This window comes from Microtus pennsylvanicus, chromosome X, assembly GCF_037038515.1.
Source record: "Microtus pennsylvanicus isolate mMicPen1 chromosome X, mMicPen1.hap1, whole genome shotgun sequence".
Classification (NCBI taxonomy): Eukaryota; Metazoa; Chordata; class Mammalia; order Rodentia; family Cricetidae; genus Microtus; species Microtus pennsylvanicus.
Genome location: NC_134601.1, coordinates 27,258,645 through 27,283,491, shown reverse-complemented (window position 1 = coordinate 27,283,491; position 24,847 = coordinate 27,258,645). Strand labels below are relative to the sequence as shown.

The following is a 24,847-nucleotide window of genomic DNA, read 5'->3' as shown; positions in this document are numbered from 1 at the left end:
AAGGGCTTCCTTACTCAGGGCCCCGGGGCGACTGCTTCAAGGGTGTTGTCTGCCCTCCATCTGCACACAGGTCTTGAATCTACCCCTGCCCTCACCCCTCCCCTGAGGCCCTCTTGCACCTCCTTCACCCTTTCTGCCCCTGCCTCCTTGAGCACTGGCAAGTGTGCCTGTCAGGGAGCAGGGGCCCAGGCAGCTGGACTCTAGGGTGCATTTTGTCTCCCTGCTTGTGCAGACCAAAGTCAAAGATGAGGCCCGTGCCCCCTTTCGATTTTCTTGCCAATCAAAACACACGAGTTTATTGATGATACACACAGGTGGGGGCTTGGGTGGAAGAGGGTCAGTCGGTACAATGGACAGGACGGGGTACATTTCTTGGATTAACATGCTAGCCATCCATCAGCTAGTACAGGAAAGAGGAACGGGGAAATACTTCAACCTTAGCAGCGGCAGCAGATGCAAGTTCGACACGAGCTCCCATGTGGGTGTCATTTCTGCTAAGTGGTCCCGCCTAGACAGGGAGATCACCACAGGCAACAACAGCTCTGGTGATGCTGTGATTTGATTTCTGTTATCTGCAGCTCGCAGCCAACGGTGATCCCTTTACCTTTTACCGCAGAAGGAAGACTGCAAGGGAGCAATTTACAATGCACCTTTCCTGCAGACTACAAAACCCACAAGTTGCCCACAGTTCCGGGGAGCCACTGCCTGGCCAAGAAGAGTGTGGCCCTTCTTTTAGCTATTGGAACTTTTGCCCAAGGAGGAGCTGACCGGCTAAGGCTGCATCCTTGCTTGCACCCGCTGCAGCTTCTCTGTCCTCAGTAACCTGCTGGGGTCCTGGGTGGATTCAGTCTCCTTCTGTTGGAGACAGCCGCTTATGGGGAGAGGGCTTCCACGAGCATCGCTCTGAAGGCCTCCACGAGCATCTCTCTGTTCCCACCTCTCATAAAGGGGAGCATGAAGGAGAACAGCATTTGGGCAGCCAGCACCTCCCCGGCCAACACTGGCTTTTCAGACAAACCCAGCAGTGCTTCCAAACCCTGAACCTTTGCACATCCACTGCCCTCGGATATCAAAGGAAACTTCAGGTCTGAAACCGACTTGGCAAGCATGTTATTAATAACCGTCACGCTTATTAGCAGATTTAATCCGGCCTGCTGCAGAAATAACTTGCAGCAATGTAACACCATCTCTCGACACACTTCATCGATGGACATCTCAATCTGGCCCTGATTTCCAATACTGGTGTTCGGGTTTTCTGGGACACACAAAGCCTTCTCCCTCACAGTGGTCTGGGGGGTGGGGATCCCGTTTGCAACCACTGAGATGCTGGCCCAGTGCCTACTGACATTGTGGCTAAGGGGAAAGTCAGTATTTGTGGGCTCGGTGAACATGGTTTTTCCTTGGATGGAAGCACACTTGGTCAGGTCCAGAGCTCAAGTAAAAATTTCTTGGCTTCAGAGTTCCAAATATCAGCTTCTCGGTTGGTCAAAGGGTGATTGTTCTTTATTGATAAGTTAGTTTCTTTGTCACCTTCTAAATCCTTTTCAAAAATTATTTCATTCTACATCATCCTTGGGTTTTGGCTTTTTTTCATCCTTGAGTTAAGACTAATGCTTTTCATCAGCCCTTCTTTAAGCAACACATGCTTTTGGTCTTTTTTAGCCAATTGGTCCTTTGTTGATGTTGGGGAATAGCATTCTAAGCACTTTAAGACCTGATCTGCAAACCAGGGTTTTGCAGTTCAGCAACCAAGCATATCTCATATCCATGGAGACTCACTGATGGGTCTCATTGACACTTTTCTCTAGTGACAGCATTCTTGGTCCCATATAACTAGTCGTGTCTCCTGATCACAGTCTCTTAATGCCCTAAAAGCAACACCGAAGGACATGCCAACACCTAATCTCCCTGCTGCTCTCCCTCTCTCCCCTTCCCTCCCCCTCTCCAGTTCTCAGTCCCTTGCTGCCTTCCTCCATTTCTCCCTTACTCACTCCCTCATTTCACAATCTGAACTTGCAAATGTTTCTCTCTGAAATTTCTTCTCACCTGTAACACCTGCCTTTTGCTGGTCCTTAAATAAAAAGGATTGCTGGGTGAGGGGAGACAAAGACTCAGCGAGGCAGAAACAGAGTTGCCTCTGTGTCCTGTGCTCCGAGATGTCATGACCAATTCCCACACTTTCGCCATGATGTCACACCAAATGGAGGGATTTACTTCCTCCCTTTTCTCAGATTATCTCCAGGAAAATGATCAAGAACGAGTCAAGTCTGGTTGTGCACTAGTACAGAAGCCTCGGGGATGCCTCCTCTAGATTCCAGCTTTAGAAGCTTGCCATTTAAGCCCAGTGTGCTAGATGCCTGCATGAATATATAAATAACTGTGAAGCCCATTATTTTATACAACTAAAATAAACTCATAAAATGAGCAAGATCCAGTGATATATGTAAAAACATCATAAGGAAACCCATTAATTTGTACATAAAACTAACTAACTAGAATGAAATATTGTCAGCACACCGTCCAGCTTGTCTCCCAGTGAGTGTCTGTCCTGTGTGCACCTCCACCACTGCTGCGCTAGTTTGAGCTGCAGCTTCCACCCTCTTTCCATAGCTGATGCTGCTTCTGTCCTCACAGAACCAAGGGGAACTAGGAATCGGGGACACTAGATGCTGGTTCTGCTCTCACAGAACCAAAGGGAACCAGGATTAGGGGACAGTAGATGCTGGTTCTGCTCTCACAGAACCAAAGGGGACTAGGATTAGGGCTTTTCTGGGAATGGGAGTGGAAGAACAGGTTCTTCTACACAGCTTCACTTCACCCAAGGTCTTCCCACTGGCTCCCAAGCCTATTGTTTCCTTAAAAGAGTAAACACTATCCTGAGTGAGGTAAGCCAGACCCAAAAAGAGGAACATGGGATGTTCTCACTCATATTTGGTTTCTAGCTATAAATAAAGGACATTTAGCCTATAATTAGTGATCCTAGAGAAGCTAAATAAGAAGGTGAACCCAAAGAAAAACATATAGGCATCCTCCTGAATATTAACCTTCATCAGGCGATGAAAGGAGACAGAGACAGAGACCCACATTGGAGCACCGGACTGAAATCTCAAGGTCCAAATCAGGAGCAGAAGGAGAGGGAGCACGAGCAAGGAACTCAGGACCGCGAGGGGTGCACCCACACACTGAGACAATGGGAATGTTCTATCAGGAACTCACCAAGGCCAGCTGGCCTGGGTCTGAAAAAGCATGGGATAAAACCGGACTTGCTGAACATAGCGGACAATGAGGACTACTGAGAACTCAAGAACAATGGCAATGGGTTTTTGATCCTACTGCACGTACTGGCTTTGTGGGAGCCTAGGCAGTTTGGATGCTCACCTTACTAGACCTGGATGGGGGTGGGTGGTCCTTGGACTTCCCACAGGGCAGGGAACCCTGATTGCTCTTCAGGCTGACGAGGGAGGGGGACTTGATTGGGGGAAGGGGAGGAAAATGGGAGGCGGTGGCAGGGAGGAGGCAGAAATCTTTAATTAATTAATTAATTAATAGAGTAAAAACTGAGCCTATTGTTTCCTTAAAAGAGTAAAAACTTCATTAGTCACAAACATCCTGAGGACGACTTCCTCTTCCCTTCCTTTGGTGTGTGCTGCCCTCTAGAGACAGACAAACAAACTAGCATCTATGTGTAAAGTCCTCGTTGTTTAGGGCTGGATCACAGGCTACAGAGCCAACCTTTTACTAACTTAGGACTCTGTAGAACATTTCCCACATATCAACCCCAGATTCCCAAACCAGTTCCGCCCCCTCAACTTCATGGACCATTTACAGAGTTAAAATGAGCTCGGCCCACCATGTTCCCAAGTAATCACCATTTTCTTACCAAATTATTCATAACCTGAGAAGTTCCTCTTTTTTTTTCTTTTATGTGGCCATAAAAATCATCTTGTTGAGATCAACAAGAGCTGATAGCTGGATCAAAAGAGCTTTGCCTCCACCGTTTTTCCTCACTTAAGATCCAAGCCACCAATGAGCCCCGCTCTCCAGTTTCCACTCCCACCAGCTTTTGTCTCTCCGGTGCTGGGTTTAAAGGCAAGGCCAGCACATCACACCCAGCCCTGTGTTGCTTCCATCGGAGTATTTTACTATAGCAACAGAGATGGAACCAGAGCGCTAGGTAAAATATTACCTCTCTCCCCAGTTTGGAGGTACAGATAAAGCCAGTCACAAGTAGCTTGCCTAAAGCAGAAGATTCCAGAGCCAATAGCTGTAGGAGCAATTCAACCATAATTTTGACAAATTGATTGATCCTCAGTATGAACTAGTTGGAAAATAAAAACTCCTAGACAATCCCTCTTAGAGAAGTATAGAAGAGGGGCATGCTAACACAGAATCTCTCTCCTCTCCTCTCCTCTCCTCTCCTCTCCTCTCTCTCTCTCTTTCTCTCTCTCTCTCTTTTTTTTCTCTCTCCCCCTTCACTTATAAAGAAAGGGAGGTATTAAAAGTACACTTTAATTGATTTTACCTCAAAACCAAAATAGGTTTTTTTCATTGAAGATAAGAAGAAATGAAAGAAATCTATTCACAGTTCTTGGCAAGGTGAGACAAAACTAGCAACTGTGAAGTATTGCCCGAATGATGGTCCTCTATAGCGAAAGGTTGGCCATGTCATCTGATCTGGAGCAACTGGCCAGCTCCCGCAGCTGTTTTCTATCAAAACCTGAGGTACTGGGAAGGCTCGCACCTTGGAACTTACTACTCAAAAACACAGAGGGGCTTCCCTGTACAGATGCCCACATCCATGACAAAAGCGCAGGCAACTCGGGAGCAATAATTTTGTTATGAAGAAATACAGCTGTTAATCAAGAAAATGCTGTAATAAAATGGCAGCGTGGGCTGGAGAGATGGCTCAGTGGTTAAGAGCATCGCCTGCTCTTCCAAAGGTCCTGAGTTCAATTCCCAGCAACTACATGGTGGCTCACAACCATCTGTAATGAGGTCTGGTGCCCTCTTCTGGCCTGTAGACATACACACAGATAGAATATTGTATACATAATAAATAAATAAATATTTAAAAAAATGGCAGCATATAAAACCCCCAAATCCCATTTCTATAGAAAAGCAGTGCAAGATGGGTAAATCTGTCAGAAACCGGTTTATTGGAGTTGCAGAAACTAATCAAAGCTTTATGCAGATCAGAAAAGTCAAGAGAGAATGAAGAGCTGAACTTCAGTAAAAGAACTTGGTAACCTTAAAGAAACCTGCCCATGTTCCCCGACAGTGTTCCCAGTCCTAAAAATAGCAAAACAGACTATGTTATTGAGAATCTATGACTATTGATTTCTCCTGTTCCGGTGACTCTGAAGAATCAGCTCGAAGGGCTTTTCTTTCATTCAGAACACTTTCAAGGATGAAATGTCTACTTTAGGGACTTTCATTGAAAATGTGTAAAGGCAAATATTTTTATTCACTAATACCTGGGACGTGGAACATCAATTAAGATTTTAAAAAATAGACTGCATCAATTGAGTGGAAATCCTGAGGAAAAAGATGTTCTGAGGAAGAAGAGGCTGGTAAAGCTCCAGCCAGTTTCTGAAATCCATAATGCACGCACAGATCTAGGGACATTATTGAGCATGGTGGCAGAAATGTTTAGTACCATCCCTCCAAGCAGAAGCTGGTGGAACTCTGCGAGTTTGAAGCCAGCCTTCTGTACACAGGAAGTTCCTGGTCAGCCAGGGATACCTAGTAAGACCCCAAATAGAATAAAAATATAAATGAAAAGACCAAGATGAGCCTAATCTCTCACTTCTGACTGACCCTTAGGTGCAGAATGGGAAACATGCAGAAGTAAAATCCAAGGAAAGTTTCTAAATTATGCAAATGAGTTTTAAGGTGTACCCACAACACACATGTCCATGTGAAAACAATAGCATATTTTGTTTATTTCATTGGATTTGGTTGCGACTGTTGAAGGAAGTCTCTATTGACTCATTAGCTGAATATTAAACTAATGGAACATGCATTAAAGCGGCTGCAGACAAAAAAAGAATATAGTTCTTTCAGACCACTTTAGTAAAATGAGCAAGCAACAAAAAGCCACCATACTTCATAGCAAAATAGAGCCCGGTGAAAGAAGCAGAGTCCCATTTCCAGTTGCGAAAATAAATCACAATGTGTGTTTGGGGCTTTGTTTTTGTTTTTAAGAAAAAATACATTGAAAGACATAAAAACACGAGACAATCTGGCCAACACACAGGAAAACAATAAACTAACACAAGCATTCCAGAGGAAGCCTGCCATTGAACTCGTTAAACAAAGACTGCAAAACCACGAAAAAGGAAACTAATGTTGCTTTCTCAGTAAACCCAGAAATTCTACGAGATAGAAACTAAAAAAGGAGGAAGAGAAGGGGCAGGAGAGTGATAGGAAATGGGGGAGGAGAAGGGAAGGGAGGGGAAAGGAACTCTGAGATCAAACATTTTAATAATGACAATAAAAATCACTAGAGTGATAACAATGCATCTGCTTAGGTTTTAAAAAAAGATTTGGTGAACATAAGGATGGGAAAATTGAAATTATGAACTCTGAGTAACAGAAAGCAAAGAGAAGAAAGGAACCTGAACACAGCCTAAGCAACCTAAGGACCACCATCAAACAGACAAACATATGCATATGGAAATCTCTGAAAGAGGAGAGAGAAATGCAGTTCTAATACTCAGGAAATGAAAGACAGAGTATCTCACAAGCTCAAATCCAGGCTGGGCTTCAGAGTGAGTTCAAGGTCAACTCTGGCATCTTAGTGAGCTCTTTCTCAAAGTAAAAAGTACAAAAGAGGCTTGGATATGTACAGTTTCATTTCTTGCCTCATACGCATGAGGTCCTAGTTTCTGCACCCTGTATAAATAAATCAATGGTCTCCTTTATTTGGAAAATCCTTCAAACCATGATGTTTTAAACCTGAAAACCTAGAGAAATTTAAGAAGACCAAAATAATTGAGAGGGTAGACCATGATACTGGACTGTTAAGCTAAATATCATAAATGCATTTGTTAGGTATTTTGTCTTAAGTCAAACCTCTCTGCCGATGCAAATAATTCCAATCAAACCAAATTAGACCAAATAAAGGATGTCCATGTTTAATAGATTGCCTTACTCCCAGGTGACCCCGGGAAAACAAGGCGAGGAAAAGAGAGAGAAGGGGAGACCACGCAAAACCCAGAGACCATATGTTCATTCTCTGGGGGGCAATTTAAATAGCCTGTGGGAGTGGTCCTGGCCTTCCCTGGAGCGAGGTTATCATTTGGTGGGCTTTCTTGATCCTCCCTGAGGAGGAGTCACCATTTGGGCAGGCTTTCTTGGAGATGGGGTTTGGACTGAGGCAACTCCCCAGGGGAGGGGGCTTATGCCAGGAGCTGGGGTGAAACCCCCAGGCAAACAATCCAGACTTTTTGTATAAAGGGGTATTAGGGAGCTGGGGTGATGCTTCTGACCAAACAACATTAACTTTTACCACATTGGTCTGTGGATTCAGTGCAATCCCAATAAAAATCCTAAACTATGTGTGTTTAACAAACATTGTTTAAAGCCTATGTAGAAGGATCAGAGTGATATAGCCCTGGCCTAGCATGCCCGAGTCCCTGCATTCAATTCTCAGCTCTAAAAACAAAAACCTTACGTGGAAACAGAAAGGGCCAAGAATAACCAAGATAATCTTAAAAGTTAACAATCAAGATAATCTACAGTATCAAATTTATATTACATTATAAAACTATATTAACTGTGACAAGATGCAAGGACATTGATGCAATGATAAAGGAATAGGAAGTCTAAAATACACACCAACATAACCAACACAAAGCTGACTTGGCAATGTAGCGGGGAAAAAATGTTACCCTGCAGAAAAAGGTTCTGGGTCAAGCTAGCCACTCAGGAGAAAAATGCAATCAAGATGCCTTACAAAATAAACTGCAAGTGAATTATAAATCCAGATCTGAATGACAAAACAACAAAACTTCTATAATATAATGTATATAATCTTCATGGCATTATAATATGGGAAACTTTTGAAGAGACTAAAATTCAATGAAGAAAAAATTGATAAAATTTCTCTTTATTGGGGGATATTTCTGGGCTGAGCATGATGTTGTGCACATGTAATCCCAGTACTCTGGAGGCTGAGACAAGGGGATATCATGATTGAGTTTCAGGCCAGTTTGGACTACATAGTGTTATTCTTTTGGTCTCTGGTCCCTGTAAGGGACAAGCCACGCCTACTCCCAGTGACCTCTGACCCCTGCCCTGCCATCTTGAATCTCTCTCACTGTCCCTTTTTAGCATGTGCACACGTGTCTCTCTGTCTCTCTGTCTCTCTCTCTTTCACTCTCTCTCTTTCTCTCTCCTCTAAGTAATAAAGGTTCAGTTCTAATTCATACTATGTGTCTGTCACATGTCCCTACCCATGTGCCCACTCGCTGTTGGGAACCCGCCACCGCTCAGGTGGCAGGACCCAAGACCTACTGCAAGCTGCTCCGGGGCCCAGCACCCACCCGGCTGTTCTGCGAGCCTGCCGGGGACTTGCCAGCATTTCCCGCTTATTAGCTGCTCGGGGAACTACCTGGGGATCTTGGGCAGGCTGCTCGGGAACCTCCCGGGGATTTTGAAACATTAATTGGTGCCATGACTCGGATGATTCGCCAGCCCCAGACTTCCACCCGGGCCCGGAGTTTCCAACTTCAGGCCCCATCTGGGGATCGGGACTCTAAGCTCTGACTTCTGGGGACAAATCGTAACCAAGGAACTTCTCAACAAGGACCCACGTGTTCTATCTGCCTGGGTGCGGCCCCTCCGAACAACACCGGCTTCTAATCATGAGTGTCCCCATTTTGGCCAGTTTAATGGTCCCTTTCAACCCAGGAATTGACCGTTGAGCTCCCAGCAACCCCCCGGTGTTTCTAGGGTCGGGGGGACTTCCCCCAACCGCGGGTCTTCAGGGCCTCAGTTGTTCCCTTCGCTGGCATTCAATTCTGGCTTATCTCCTTTGCTAAGCCTGTGCCTGGGACAGCGCGGCCTTAGCCAGCCCCTCAGCTCACCCGAGCCTGGAGGCCCAGGGTCTCCAATTCTTCCTCTTTTTCTTTTTTCACTTATTTTCTTCCTTCTTTTCATCGTGACCACTGCTACAGTGCGGCCTGGCCTCTGGTTTCTGAGTACTCTGCCCAGATCCAGCTAGGCCCTTAGCACCCCATTCGTGGACCAGGGACGCCCAACCACATGTCCTGGGTGTTCATGCCATCTGCATCTCGCCTGAACAGGGAGCCCTTCTCATTGTAGGCTTTGAGGTGCCGTGTTTTTTTGCTGGTGTTTTCATGGGCTTGGCTATGGGGAGCAAGCCATCCAAGCCTAAATTGTGACTTTTTTCATACAACATGTGGCTGTCACCATCTTGGCTGAGGGCCAGGTGGGTCAGGCGACTTTATCGCCATCTTGGCTGAGGGCCAGGTGGGTCAGGTGACTTTATCACCATCTTGGCTGAGAGCCAGGTCCCCTGGCTCTCGGACCTGGCTCTCCCATTCTTAAGTATACCCTGCCTTTCCCCCAAGTGTTCACTGAAATCCTCTTGTTAACTCTATTACATGTGTTTTGCGCAATGGCATGCCTTTGATAGGGCCCATCAAAGGCATCCACGCTGCCCAATTCCTGTTCACTCTTTCTGTGTATAATAATTGTTCATTACATCTCATTTCAGATAACAAAATCATAAGTCTCATATTTTAAACTGGTATGTACTTTTAAGTCTCTTAAAAATACATTAAGCTGTTCTCTACCATTGCTAGTTCTGCTATCAACCTTATATTACAAACATTTTTCTTCTTTCTGCCTTTTTAGGAGTGTAAATCTTACCTGTTAAGAGCCAGTATAGTCAAGCTCAGACCCAACCTTCCAGACAGATTCTATACTGCAGCTATACCTAATAAACAGCCTCAACTGCTCAGAGATCTGGGGATGTGATATTTAAGTATTTAATTATTTAAAAACTTTTCATAACAAAAAGAGACAGGTTGGCTCCTAGCAGCATCTCTCTGCTCCCTCCAAAGAAGACAGAAGACAAATGGGTGCACAGAACAGTGTCCTTCTACAGTTCACTTCAACTGCTGAGCACTGACCATTGGGCAAAACTGCCTTTCGTCTAAACTAAAGACCTCTAGACGTGGACGGAATCGCTGGAATCGACAACCTAGCTGTTCAAGTCAAGGTAGGCCTGTCTTCCTACAGATTTCTTAGCCCACAGGGACTTCTGGAGCCTGACAGGCCTGGCGCTAACCAGCAAAGGTCAAGTGCAACCTTCAGCGACCGTGGAGGACCCAAAAAGAGTAGCTCTGGGTGCCAACCAAGTAAGTTCTCTGTCATTTTTTTAATTGGTAACTCAAGTAAAATCTTATCCTTCTCAAAGATCTCTGACAGTTTGATAGCTGAGAGGTTTTTCCAGGTTAACTCACCAAATAAATTTCAAATTAAATTTCTCTCTTATGCTGCCTTCCATGTGTCTAAAACTTCTGTTTTCACAAATTTGAGGAGTTCTTGTGAGTTCCAGGGAACCGAATTAAAGGATATTAAACAGGTCAGATACCCCCTCAATTCCCTGGTCCAAAAAAATTTTTACCTTAATTTAACTTTGTTCTTTGTCCTGCCAATACCTTAAACAGGATAAGGGACACCAGACATTTCCGTGCCACAGACACCGGTTGGAAACAAAGAGACCAGCTATGCCAGCATGTGGCCAGCACCCAGCCTTCCCAGGTTCCCCACCCCCAAAAGATGACACCCACAAATCAGCTGGAAGCAGTCTTGAGAATTCGCCGCCCCAATTCCTTCAAACTGTGGTGTCTAATCTCCTGTTTTTTATTGTAAGGAAGACGTAGGAATGTTATACTTTTGGTCTCTGGTCCCTTTATGGGACAAGCCACGCCCACTCCCAGCGACCTATGACCCCTGCCCCACCATCTTGAATCTCTCTCGCTGTCCCCTCTTGGCGTGTGCACATGTGTCTCTCTGTCTCGCTCTCTCTTTCTCTCCCTCTCTCTCTCTCTCTCTCTCTCTCTCTCTCTCTCTCTCTCTCTTTCTCTTGATGGAGGAGAGTCTTCTGTTCTGTGTTAATTTCATTGGCTAAATAAAGAAACTGCCTTGGCCCTTTGATAGGACATAAAATTAGGTAGGCGGAGTAAACAGAACAGAATGCTGGGAGAAAGAAGCCAAGTCAGGCAGTCACCATGATTCTCCCACTCCAGACAGACACAGGTTAAGATCTTTCCTGGTAAGCCACCTTGTGGTATTACACAGATTATTAGAAATGGGTTAGATCAATATATAAGAGCTAGCCAATAAGGGGTTGGAATTAATGGGCCAGGCAGTATTTAAAAGAATACAGTTTCCGTGTAATTATTTCGGGTAATGCTAGCCATGCGGAGCTGGGCGGAAAGGCAGCCCACCGCTGCTCCTCACTACATTCCCCCCCCTCTCTCCTCTAAATAATAAAGGTTCAGTTCTGATTCATACTATGTGTCTGTCACATGTCCATACCCACGCGCCCACTTACCATTGGGAACCCGCCACCACTCGGGTGGTGGGACCCAGGACCTACCAAGAGCCACTCTGGGGCCCAGCACCCACCCTGCTGCTCTACAAGCCTGCCGGGGACTCGCCAGCATTTCCCGCCACTAGTTGCTTGGGGAACCCCCCCGGGGATCTTGGACAGGCCGCTCGGGAACATTACATAGTGAAACTCTGTCTAGAATGGAAGGGAAGAAAGGGGCTGGAGAGATGGCTGAGCAGTTAAGAACACTGGCTGTTTTTAAAGATCATCTAAGTTTGATGGCCAGAACCCACATGGTGGCTCACAACCATCTGGTAGTGCCCTCTTCTGGTGTCTCTGAGTACCATGCACTCATGATGCACAGATATACATGCAAGCAAAATATCCATGCACATATACACACAAAATGTTTTTAAATGATATAGCTTTCTATATCAAGATAGAGATATGATTATGGATGTGAAAACCGAGCAAAATAACCTAATACCAATACTTGATAAAAATGATTTAAAATTACTCATATCTTCAAGATTTAATTATGCTTTAGCTATTATATTTTAGTGTCTATTCTTTGTTTGTAATGCACAGATTGACAGCATACATATTATATGTTGAGTAAGAAGACTGGCCAATAAATTTTATAATACTCAAATGTGCTGATTAGCACATTTATTGCAATGCTTCCTGAAGGGAAAATCGTATATATGAGCACTTCAATTGCTGACTCCAAAATTTTGGTCCAGACCACTTTTTCAAACCAAATAATTTTCAAAGCCCTAAGTGTAGTGTATCCTATCTTGTGGTCCTTATAGAACCCTTCATAATGGACTCATAATGTGGTAGAAGGAGGGACCCCTAGAGGGCTGTGAGAAAGAAAAACAAGAAACAGCCATGCGGTCTGATCAGTGTCCAGCACAGGCATGTGTGCAAGCTGTCACATACTCAACTGACCACATAGCTCCCCTGAAGCCCCTTGCCTTTGCCCTCCCTTCTCATTCTAGCAATCACTGCCTCCTACTCTAAAATAGCCAAATCACAATGTATTTAACTAGAAGACACAAAAAAAATGTATAAAAGTCCCAATCTTTGAATAGTGAAGGGTTTGGAATTTGGGGACTAATCTACCCTGGGCCTTGCTGTACACATAGAGAAAACTGTTCCTTAGAACACAGCCTGGGCATTTCTTCCCTTGGTTTCCCACAGCAGTCACAAGACTGTGGGCATAATGGCATCTCCTTCCTACTTCAATTTTATGTGCCAGCCTAGGCCCATTTGACTCTTGCCTAATCCTGGAGCCTAGTTAACTGCTTTATTTTCTGGCCAGAAGAAAGAAAACAAAGATTCACATGCTTGGACATTCCTAGAGCCCAAGTCATTGCCAGCCCTGTTTCCAGCTCCAGCTTGAGTTGTCACATGACATAGTGCCACCTAACAGGTAATGGAGGCACAAAACGAGCCTGAACCCACCCGAGGACATACACAAAAAATAATGTCCTGTAAGGCAGACTTTGACCAAGAGATAAGACACTTGGGAAAGGTGACAGAGGCTTAGGAATGTGGCTCAGTGGCAGAGGGCTCACCTGACTTTATCAAAAGCCCTGGATTTTCTCTCTAGCACCACATAAAATAAACACACACACGCTTTACATTTCCTGCCGCTGACCCTGTTCTCGGGAACTGCAATTTCATCATCTGTGCTTTGAAACATTATGTCTAGACAGTAACTAACTTTTGTGTTTGCTTTTCATCTAGGCTTACCTTAGTTCCCCCTTTTCTTTACTCGTGGTTCCTCATATTGCGTATCCGACTAAGGTGTCACCAGGTAAGGTTTTGTTTCTGGCTCTATTTTCAAGTCCTGAGCAAAGAAACTAGAAGACTTTTAATTTTTAATGAAATGAGCTCTGTGGTAAAACACAGAGCTTTGCTGCTCCTCAAAGGTAGCAGACATAAAAATAAGATTTCTATGATGGAATAGAGCAACATGTCACAAATAGTCAAAGCCTGATGAAATATAAAAGCCCCTCCACAAACCAAGTCCTTTGTCCTGGAAATTGTATTGAAAACGGATGTTTACTTGTAATGTACATGTTTAGCTATAACTAAGGTTTTATTGTTTAGATTTATTTTTCTTATTTTATGTGTATTAATATTTTACCTGCGTGTATGTCTGCATCGTGTGCATGCCTGGTGTCCACGGAGGCCAGAAAGGGTGCTGGGTCCCCTGGGACTGGACTTACACATGATTGTAAGTCATCGTATGGGTGCTGGAAATCACACCTGTGTCCTCTGGAAGAACTTAGTCAGTGCTTCTAACCACTGAACAGTCCCATAAGCAATATTTTCAATAAAAGATTAAATACATTTATAAAATAATAATATATTTTATGAGATCCTAGGTATTCTATAGTATGACCAAAACCTAGAAGCTAAAAAGAGAAAATAAGGAAATGTCAGTCACTAATCACATTTTCAGGAAAAAGAAAACATAAACAAAGCTAAATGAAGCAGTTCTCCACCAGGCCTCCTACTTTGATGGGAGCAGTATCTATCGAAATTACCCAAATTCCAGACCATTAAATAAACAACCTTCTATGAAGACGCTGATCGTAATCAACATTGATCTTAGGGAGAAAATGCTATAAGCAGGAAACATTAAGAATCTGTTGTGCTTATTAATTCTATTTCTCACAGTAATAAATTATCATTCTGTGTTTTATTTTGAAAAGGAAGTCCCATTTTATTTGACAACAAGCTATACCCTCTGCAAGCTCAGTAGACTGAGTAAATAAGGAGGCCACAAGCTCAAACAAAGCTGCCTTTATTAGAGCTCCTCTTTCACCTTCCAGGATGGTAATGGTCGGCCCCCTCTCAATAGGGGATCAAATTACAGTTGCAGGAACCTATGCAGACAGAGTTAGCCCTCCACCAGGGCTTCCATCCCTGGCCTTCCCTCCCAATACTCCCACACCCCTCTTCAAGCCCACACATGGCCCAACTCTCAACACAAACCTGACAAGGCCCCATTGGAGAGGGTGAGGCACTGTCGGTTGTAAATACCCCTTCCCTGCCCCCACCTCACCCTCAGCCTGAGCACACAGGAGACCTAACAATAAAGCTGAGACTGTTCTGGCTCAAAAGCAAGGAAGAGCCACAACTTAAACAGACAAACCAGGGACAAACTTCAGTCTGGGAAGTGGGGTAAGTGTAATGTAAGCAGCCAGCATGAAAAAAATAATCTTATGTTTTCACTATGTTCAAAGCCACTCTCCAGAGAACCTAGCAAAACCAGAGAGTCAAGAACATGAAATGTATATCACCTGCATCAATTGTCTACCCCACGCTGGAGTTTCTTTAGAAACAAGGCCGATGAAGTATGAATTAAAGAAAGAAAGCCTGTTCCCTGAGTCTTGAAAAGTTCGGCTTCATGGGGAGTGGGGACGATTTAAGCAAATGAGCCCCATTCTTAGAAAATTATCCTTGAGTGCACATTTAGATGGACACAGATCCTAAAAGTGTTTGATGAGAAAATCAAAATAGCAGGCTATCCCCTGAGTCTCTTAACATCATCCTATAGTGGCATTTCACCTGTGTTTTAGTAAATAAAACTTGCCTGAGGATCAGAAAAGTAAAACAGCCACACTGGCCAGCCTTCTAGACCAGGCCGCAATAACACACACCTTTCATCCCAGTAGCCACACTAGTTGCCATAGAAACCAGGTGGTAAGAGAAGATTATAAAACAGGAGGAGACAGCTCTCAGTCACAGTCTCATTCTGAGACTCCTGGAGGCAGGATCGCCATTTCGAACTGAGGTGGAGGTAAAAGCCAGTAACTGTTTTGCTTTTTGGATCTTCTGGTTGAATCCCAATTTCTCTCTCTGAGTTTTTATTAATCGTACTTTATCATCCTTAAAAAGAGAAGAAACTGCCCTGTGGTAAGTCCTAGGTCCTCCCCTCTCCGTCCATATCTAGGAAGGTGAACATCCAAACTGGCTAGGCTCCCACAAAGCCAGCACATTACGTAGGATCAAAACCCCGTGCCATTGTCCTTTGCGTCTCATCAGCCCTCACTGCTCTTTGGACTGGAGAGGGAGGGGGAAAGGAGTGGGGGGAGGGGGAGAAGGGTGGGAGGAGGGGGAGAAGGATGGGAGGAGGGGGAGGGAAATGGGAGGCTGGGAGGAGGTGGAAACTTGTTTTCTTTTCTCCTTTTCTCAATAAAAAAAAAGAAAAGAAAAGAAAAAAAGAGAGAAGAAACTGACTTCTCCCTGAACACAGACAATCACAGGCCAGGATTCTGCTCTTCCTAAAATGAGAGCTGCAGCCTTCCAGGTAAACACTGGTGCATCAGGAAGTGGGCCACGCCCCACACTAGGCTCACCCAGCACTTGTTGGATCCAGCTTATCTTATAATCAACCTAAATAAAAACAAATAGATGAAAATGAAACACCAGAGAGAAATTAACCAAAGAATTCTGATTCTTATTTGAGAGTAACAGGGGACATTACCACTCGAATCCACAGAGCACAGTACACCGTGCGCGTACTCAAAGAGTCTGAGGCGAAGCAAGCAATAATTCCTGACCACAGTGATTGATAAGAAGTGTAGCATCAATTGAGTGTTGAGCAGAGGGCTCCTGGGCAGACAACCTTCTTAAAGGGCTCTTTGTGTCAGGTTTAGCAGCATCCACACATGCCTGTGGTTCTGCTAATCTTCTGTTATTCTCGAACAATTATCTGTAAAAATCCTTCCTTAATAACCTGTCAGCTCCATTGATGTTTTATGAATATTTCTATAAGGACCTCCTCTTTAATCCTGACACGGGTTCACCAGCCTGCTCTCTGAAGCTGAAGTCCCACCTCCAGGCCTTTCTTCCACCAGTCTGCCCTCAATAATCTTCAGACCCTTTGTTTCTTATTCTTCAAACTTACCCTTCCCCTTAAAACATTCCCAGGGTACCACTGTATACAGTAGTTTCTGCTGCCTCTTAGCACCAATAGGAAGGGTTTGCCCATGACTAGAAGATCTTCCGGATTTTATAAACATACAAAAATAGTCTTTAATTTTATGTATTCTCTGTCTCTCTGTCTCTCTCTCTCTCTGTCTCTCTCTCTGTGTCTCTTTCTTTCTCTCTCTCTCTCTCTCTCTCTCTCTCTCACACACACACACACACACACACACACACACACACACACACACACACCTTGAGCCCAAGGACGAAGACAATGTCTTTTCTTTTCTCTGTTACTAAACATAACTTTATTGATAAAGCACAACTCTTAGATGAACAAATTTAAACCAATACAAAAGTATAGCTCATTTATGACATATAGTTACTTTACTGTCAGTTTGGGCAACCAATAAAAATATCTCCACCTAGGTAAGCAAGTTGAATTCATAAATGCTTTCTTTGTGTAAGCTCTAATATGTATTTGGCATATTTAAGATGGCTCAGTCTAAAGCCAGCATCAAGGGCTATTGATAATCTGTGATGCTCATCATCCCTAAATAGCAGCTCAGAGAATCTCTTTGCCACGCAAGCACAATGAAAATCGGAGAAGTTACAAAGCACATTGTCCCCACGTGCAGACTGAAGAAACGTTATGTCAGCAGGGCTTGGGGCACATGACAAATTACAGTTTGGTTAGCACTTTGAGAACTTTCACTTTGACCACCAGATCCTTATGACTGGCTAATGCTCTGATTTTTTTAACACAAACTCCAGACTCCTTGAATAAAAAAAATAGCGAGCTCCTGCTGAATTCTTTCCGGGAGGATGCAAGCCCTTCACTTTTTATGTTGTCATTTATATTCTCAAAAAGGGTAAGGATGTTAAGAAGAATCTCTCTATCCCATTCCTTATTAAAGAGGGAAATCAATTCTGATGGTACTTTACAACTGACCAGCTCTCTTGTCATGGCTGGATTTTCAGTAAAGTTTATAATTAGTTTCATAGTCTGTATCTTGGTGAAGTGATTTCCCAGGAATAACAAGGCAAAAAAGTCTGGAAAAGAATAGGACAGCAAATGTTGGTAATGATTGGTCACAGTCATGTTGGTTAGCAGTCTTAGTCCAGCCATCTGCACGGCTGAGTCCAGGCGACAGATCATGGTGTCGTCACACACTTGACTGATGTAAGTCTTAATCTTGCCCTGATTTTCGGAATTAACACTCAAGTTATTAAGGGCATTGTAAGTCTTTTCCCTAATAATGGGGTCTCTTGTTTTGATCAGTTTTGCAATAATTGGGACCCCACCCAGTTCACGTATGGCATTTTGATTAAATGAATATGCTGCATTGTTACCCAGTGTGACCAAGGCCACCTCCTGAGTAAAAGGGTCATTTGTTCTCTCCAAGATGTTAAGGACCTTTTGAAGGTCAGGAGCACTCAGAATATCATCAATTTTATAGGGAAAGCTGAACTTGGTCCTGCGTACAGGCCACACTGTGGCTGGGGTCTTGGTGCTCTTAGTTCGATTCTTTTTCTTCGGTTTTCCACTTGCCCTGTTTTTAGCCCTAGATCCACTCCTGCCCGGGTGGCAACCTCCACCCCTGCCTCCTGGGCAAGGCAAACTCGATGTCAGGGTCCTTCTCCCAGAGATATTACCAACCCTGATCCCTCTGCCTGCCTTCGCACTTGCTTGTTCCTTCAGGATCTTGAAAAGGGCCTTAGCCTTAGCTTCTAGGCCCCCTCCACCCTGGGATTCTGGGTGTGCTTCCTTCTTTACACCTGGACCATTCTCAGGTCCCACATCTACATCAACCTTGGCCTTTGAGTCATCCTGAGGTTTGTCTCCTGCCTCCACCCCAACATTAGCTTTAACTCCTTTCTCAGTTTTGCCCCCCGTTTCCAGTTTGTCACTACAAGACTCTTCCACCTCTTCCTCCTCCTCTTCCTCCTCTTCATCATCCCACAGTTTCTCATTCTCGTCTTTTCCCCAAGTCAGTCTGTATACACAGTAGCAGGCACCAGCCCCAATGACCATGCCCGCAGCCACACATCCAGCTTCCCGGGTGCGGCCCATGGTACAGCTGGGGTGAATTCCTTAACCTGGATACAAAGCTGGCTTGCTCTGGTCCGCAATATTCCCAGGTCAGGGGTAAAGTCTTCCGATTTTGTAGGTAGGAGAAGCTACAACAGCAGATACAGTGAGACCTGGAGGGAAAGAAGATTTCAGACTTGTGACTTATCCAATTGTGCCTTTGTACATAAGGAGACTGAATCACTTGCCTGCAAACATACAAACATACAGAGATACTGGCTAGCATTGGGGACTTGGTATCCTCTTTATTATTCCTTTCCTTTATCTGGAAGCAACTTAAGAAATTTTCCAAACACCCAGATTCTCCAATCTTATGTTCTTCTACCCATCCCAAGAATGCTAAATTGAATAAATTGATATGTTGCTTATGATCTTTACCCTTCCAGATGTCCTGAGTCAGGGTCACAGGGTCACCCTCGCAAACACTACCAGAGATCCCAGTAGTCCCTTCCTTCTTTCCAGCTTCTTGCAGATCTGCAAACAAAAGAATACAGAGGTCTGATCTGAGAATTTAAGAACCAGATAAATCACACCCAACCCAGGATATAATCCATCTCCCAGGCCCTTGCCCTTTGCTTCAGTCTTTCTTAACTTCTATTACCTTCCTCAGTGCACAGGAATATGGCATTATCTCCTTTCCCTTCCTCCTTGGATGATCAGTCTCCTGCCCCTTCCCCACTACTCGATCTGACACCTCTCCCAAAGATGACAGTATCCACCCTTCCTTGTAAAGAAATGGACAGCAGTAGCTAGAAATCAGATACACTGTAAGTGCATCCACACTTGCTTCTGCCACCCCAACCATCTTAAAGAGAGCCTATCACTCGACTGGACGATTATATATCGCTTCCCACAGCTCTGCGAGATTTCTTTCCTCCCTCATCTCAGCTTCTAAATTCACCAAACTTAAGGACTAACAAACTGGGTGCCTATTAGACCAACACCAAGGACACTGTACCACACAGTATTTTAGAATAATGTCTTCCCTGTCTCCAACCCAGCACTCGCTACAGTTAGTTCCACCTAACCATCTCCTCAGCTTCTTATCTGCAAAATGCTTCCCTTGCTAAGCTCAGGACCAAAGTAAAGAGATGCAGGGAAAGTCTAAATCCACTCGAGTTCCTTGTCATCATTATTGTCTACCCCAGTAGCCCTCCCCCCCCCCTGCACCCCAAACAGTGTCATCACGTTTCTTCCGACCTACTTGATTCTGGAAATCGGTTCTGCCTCCCTGCTTCTCGTTCGGACTGGTCTTCAGGAGCAAGATCCAACAGATACAGGCGCTTAAGCAGAGACAGAACACAAAACTTAGACCGTCTAAATGCCAGCGTTCCCAAATCTGACCTGGTTGATCAGACGGCTTTCACGTTTTTATCTCTCACCCAACCCCCAGTTCTCTAGACTCCGCTGACACCACCCTGACTCTATAGTACTACACCCTGGCATTCCTTTTTGCGGTGGTCGGCCATTTTCCCAGCAAAAACCACACCCCTTTGGGAAGCGCAGGGCTGGAGGCGGGCCCAGCGAGTAAGAAAAAACGCGAGCTATGGAAGATGACAGATCTCTTCTGTTCTTCCCAACCCAGCCCACCCCCAAAGATAGCCATTTTTTTTCTGTAGGACTATGAGAGCTGTTCTTTTTCCTGAGGTGGGGACATGGGAGGACAGGCACGTAGACTGCTAGAGTCAGTAATGATCCCGAGTTATGATAAAGCCCTAAGCCATCACCACCCTTTTATGGTCCCTGGGCAAACTCAGCTTTTAGACTGACATGCAGAAATTCGATGTCGATTATCCTTTAGCTCTTAAAGGTACTGCGCCCTACTTAATGGCAGAGAATAACAGTCTTCACTGCTTCTAAATTCTGTCTTCGTGGATGGATCCATGCACCAAATCATAATAGTTGCCCTTCCAGATTCAGAACATGCCAAAGACCCCCCCCCCCAACTTCCAAACCCTAATCTGGGGTCTCCCCTGAAATCTCTCCCTCCAATGTACACCGTTTTTTGTTTTGAGGTTTTGTTTTTTTGTTCTAAGACGGTCCGAAGACATTGCAAGAGCGTGAAGAGAGCAGACTGAGTGGCTAGCATCTCTGTCAACAGCTACCCAGAAGACAGCGATCCCAGACATCCCCCATTGGCAACACAGACCTGTTGGGATCCAGGCAACTTCTCCTGCTTCCGCAGCACGCCTGCCCGCTCAGCAAGAACACCGAGAGAGCAAACACCAAACGTAGAGCAGAATTAAAACGATGTCTGCACACGTCGGCTTCTGCTCACGTGACTGTCACGTCACCAGTGAGATCAGGACACCAACTACACTCCAGCCAGCATTGCGACAGGAGGCAGCATTTCCCTTCCTTCCCTGCCACACCAGGTCCTGATACACTGCGACAGGAGGCAGCATTTCCCTTCTTTCCCTGCCACATCAGGTCCTGATACTCATTTCCTCTTTGTTTTGTTCCCAAACTAGGAGCTTCTTTTGTGGTTAGAATTTGCCTTTCTATGGTTAACACAGAGGCAGGCTGCACTGGCCTTTTCTTTCTCTTCTAGGAATAATCCTGGCTTTTCTCTATTCCTGCCTCAAACGCTTTTCCCTTCTTCCCTCCCCCTTTCAGCTGGGAAATCCCAGCGTTTCCTGGGCACTCCTATACCAAATAGGATTTCAGAAAAGGAGACAGGGAGTGGAATTATGTTTCTTAACATTTTCTGCCCATTTGTTAAAAATCAGCTTTACTTTTACATTGAGGATATAAAATTATGTTTTTCATTTGTGTGAAGAAAAAATGAAGTAAAAGAGGAGAACCCAGGGGACCTAACTAATTGTAATATATATGCATTTATCACACAAACATTTTCTACTGATTGCAAATAGTTGCTTTCAAAATGCACTAATTTGTTTTTAAAACTGAAAACTGGAATGTTTTGAATGACTTATGAATATTCTAAGAAAAGATGGCTAGTTGTCTGATTTGAACCATTTTATATAAACTGCTCCATTTTTTTCTACTATTGCCTCAACTTGCAATTTGGTAAAATAAAAGCAACATAATCAATCCTAACTTATTTAATTAAAGTAAAACATGTATTTAAGTACCCAATATCTTTACTGCTTGCTACAAGAAAGGTTTGATGGCGCTAAACACCTGCCCCTGGATTAGACTGCAGGCTACTGAAGCTGAGACAGCTGAGAGTAGGGGGGGGGTCCCATTCTCCTTGCCCTACCAAGTGAGGAATGTGCTGCCTCCTACATTCCAGAGCCTCTCATTCCCTGTGTTCGAGCAGCTGTTTGTTGCTCAGTCCAAATACACACACACATACCCATGCATACACGCATGGGTAACTACAATAATATATGCCACCTTTATTCAGATAACACACGTAAGTGAATTTATCTGGCTCCTGCAATGCCTTTCCCCAAATTCCCAATAAGTATCTAGGCATTGCACAGGAGATCTTACTGTTTTTGCCTCCCTCTCTGCCCTTATTCATGGTGCTCCTGGTCCTGCTGCTAGCAGTACCTAAGAATACAGCTTGCTAGGCCTCTCTGGCCTCCTGAAGTCCCAGAGATCCCGGAAGAACCTAAGCTTATTTCAGGGTCACTGCCGACAAGTTCACAGTCACATTGATGACTGCTTGGCCAAATGTATTCCCAGGCCTACTGCCAACACTGACCACACTTAACCTAGAGCAGGCAGTTTCATCTGGACAACTGTTACCTAAAGTTGTGTTGAGACTCTGTGCATACAGTTGTTCATTTTAAAAGGGAAAAGAGTAAGAGCTTTTACTAGACACATACGAGTTACAAACAACTGGAAAACCCCTAAACCCAACCACTCAAAAAATATAGATATATATTCCCTCATAGACTTGCTTATCCTATGAACACTAATTTCCTTTAAATCTGTGCAAAAGTGCAGTACTATATAGAGACATCCCTGGTTTTTTCCTTGTGCAAATAAAAAGAATTAAACGACCTACAGAAAAAAAGTTGATGCAGCACTTCCAATAAACCTGCATTTTAATTTGAGAAGTGACATCTTTTTAAAATGGAGCCTTTCTGTCACACATTTATATCAAGAAAACATAAGGAACTGAAACAATTCAGAAATAGGGGAAAATAAAATAAATAATCCAACTGTTTAAATGAACAAAGAATCTGAGCAGATATTTTTACTTAAAAAAGATTGAAATATCCAACAGATTATATGGGAAAATGCTCAATAACAAGCTGAGACATCACCTCATTTTAAGTATGAATTTCTCTTCTCAAAAAGAGAAAAACAACTACTGGGAAGGATGTTGAGAATTTAAACCCTGGTACAACACTCTGCTGAGGAATAGAAAATAGTGTAACAATTATAGAAATCAGTAAGAAGTTGTTTCCAACAGTCAAAATATGTAAGTATTGTCTTAGTTATGTTTCTATTGTTGTGATAAAACACTGACTAAAACAAGCAGTCAACAAAGTCATTGTATGTTATTAAAAAGCAAACAAAAAAGAACACTTACTAACTTCCAACTTGAGGAAGAAAGTGTTTTTCCATGTTCAAATTTTCAGGTAGTTGAGGAAAGCTAAGATAGGAGCTCAAGACAGGAACTTAGAGGCAAGAACGAGCTGAAGCGGAGAACGTGGAGGAGTGCTACCTTCCAGCTTGCTCTCCATGGTGGGTTGGATCCCCCCACATCAACCAGTAATCAAGAAAATAGCCCCACAGGCTTGCCTGTAGGTCAGTCTGATGGAGACATTTCTCAATTGAGGTCCCCTCTTTACAAATATGTCTAGATGTGTGTCAAGTGGACAAAAACAACTAACTAGCACACATGCGCTCATATATACATGCACACACACACATGCACACACGCACACACATACAGATATACAAGGGAGAGAGAGAGATTGCAAAGAGATAAAGAGATGTCCGCCTGCACTCTGATGTTCAATGGAGCATCATTCACATTAGCCACATTATAGAAACAACTAACAGATGACTGAGAAAAGAAAATGTAGAATACACAGCAGGATAGCAGGGTATTCAGCCTTAGGGAAAGAAGGAAATCTTGCCATATGTGATGATATGGATATCTCTAAGAAAGATCATGTTAGGTAAAACAAGCTGGTAGAAGGACAAATAGTGTGGGATCTACAACAGTCAAACTCATAGATTCCAAGAGGTTGTCAGGGGCTCAACAGAAGGGAAAATAGGGAATTGTTCTTAAATAGGTAAAATGCTTCAGTTATATGACATGAATAAGTTTTAGAGCTCTACTGAACATTGTGCCTAAAATGAACAGAACTGAAGATTATGGACAATACATCATGAATAATGGCTTCTTCACTAATCCCAGCACTCGGGAGGCAGAGGCAGGCGGATCTCTGTGAGTTCAAGACCAGCCTGGTCTACAGAGCTAGTTCCAGGACAGGCTCCAAAGCCACAGAGAAACTCTGTCTCGAAAAAAAAAAGACTTTAAAAAAGGGGGGCTGGAGAGATGGCTCAGTGGTTAAGAGCATTGCCTGCTCTTTCAAAGGTCCTGAGTTCAATTCCCAGCAACCACATGGTAGCTCACAACCATCTGGTCTGGTGCCCTCTTCTGGCCTGCAGACATACACACAGACAGAATATTGTATACATAATAAATAAATAAATATTTAAAACTGTGTAAAGCTGACCAAAAGACTCACAGTCAAAGGAAAAACACCTTTGTCACATTTAGCCAAATAAATGTGAATTTTATATATCACAAGTTAAAATAAAATGACTATCATGGATTTTGCAATTTTATCACAAGCTTTATTTTCCCTTTAGCTGATTAGCTACTAGTCCAAATTGTGGTTATCTGCTTCATTCCCAAGAACTATTATTTGTATATTTCAATGTTATACTATTTAGCAAAGTTTCCTGTTATATATTCTTATTGAATCATAATATTTTAAAATATAAAATAACTTTTTGTACTATTTAATTCATTTTGCTTAGTTTATCCAAAATTAATTTTAACAATCCTATTTAAATTCTCATGCTTTTGATCCTTTCCCATTTCATTTTCAGTCTTTCTATGTCTATTTTTATGTGTCTTGTAAAGCATAGTTTAGTTTTCTATAAAATCAAACTGAAAGTACTCTAGTTGGGGGATTCAGCCATCCATATTAATTATAATTGCATATTTGAGGCCTTATCCCTAACATCTTATGTTGTGTTTTCTATTTTGTGTAGTTTTTTGT

The 24,847-nt window shown here is 43.6% G+C and overlaps 2 protein-coding genes across 2 annotated transcripts; both read right to left on the bottom strand.

The window, feature by feature from the left end:
- Positions 1-262: 262 nt before the first annotated feature.
- LOC142840284 (protein ARMCX6-like) lies at positions 263-8,743 on the bottom strand. The gene is made up of 2 exons (XM_075956874.1): positions 8,518-8,743; positions 263-1,432 (listed from the first exon to the last, which is right to left on the bottom strand). The coding sequence occupies exons 1-2, from the start codon at positions 8,741-8,743 to the stop codon at positions 873-875; spliced, it is 786 nt and encodes a 261-aa protein (XP_075812989.1). The 3' UTR covers positions 263-872.
- An 8,078-nt stretch (positions 8,744-16,821) lies between these two features.
- Positions 16,822-21,140, bottom strand: Armcx1 (armadillo repeat containing X-linked 1). The gene is made up of 4 exons (XM_075957855.1): positions 20,776-21,140; positions 19,831-19,909; positions 19,005-19,100; positions 16,822-18,739 (listed from the first exon to the last, which is right to left on the bottom strand). Exon 4 carries the CDS (start codon positions 18,606-18,608, stop codon positions 17,217-17,219), a length of 1,392 nt encoding a protein of 463 aa, XP_075813970.1. The 5' UTR covers positions 18,609-18,739; positions 19,005-19,100; positions 19,831-19,909; positions 20,776-21,140; the 3' UTR covers positions 16,822-17,216.
- Positions 21,141-24,847: the final 3,707 nt, after the last annotated feature.

Coding starts and splice junctions, on each gene's coding strand:
- Armcx1 (XM_075957855.1), bottom strand. CDS start 18,608: ATGGGCCGCACCCGGGAAGCTGGATGTGTGGCTGCGGGCATGGTCATT.
- LOC142840284 (XM_075956874.1), bottom strand. CDS start 8,743: ATGGGGCCTGAAGTTGGAAACTCCGGGCCCGGGTGGAAGTCTGGGGCT. Junction 1,433..8,517: donor GGGCCCCGGAGCAGCTTGCA/GTAGGTCTTGGG, acceptor TTTTTACTTGAG/CTCTGGACCTGACCAAGTGT.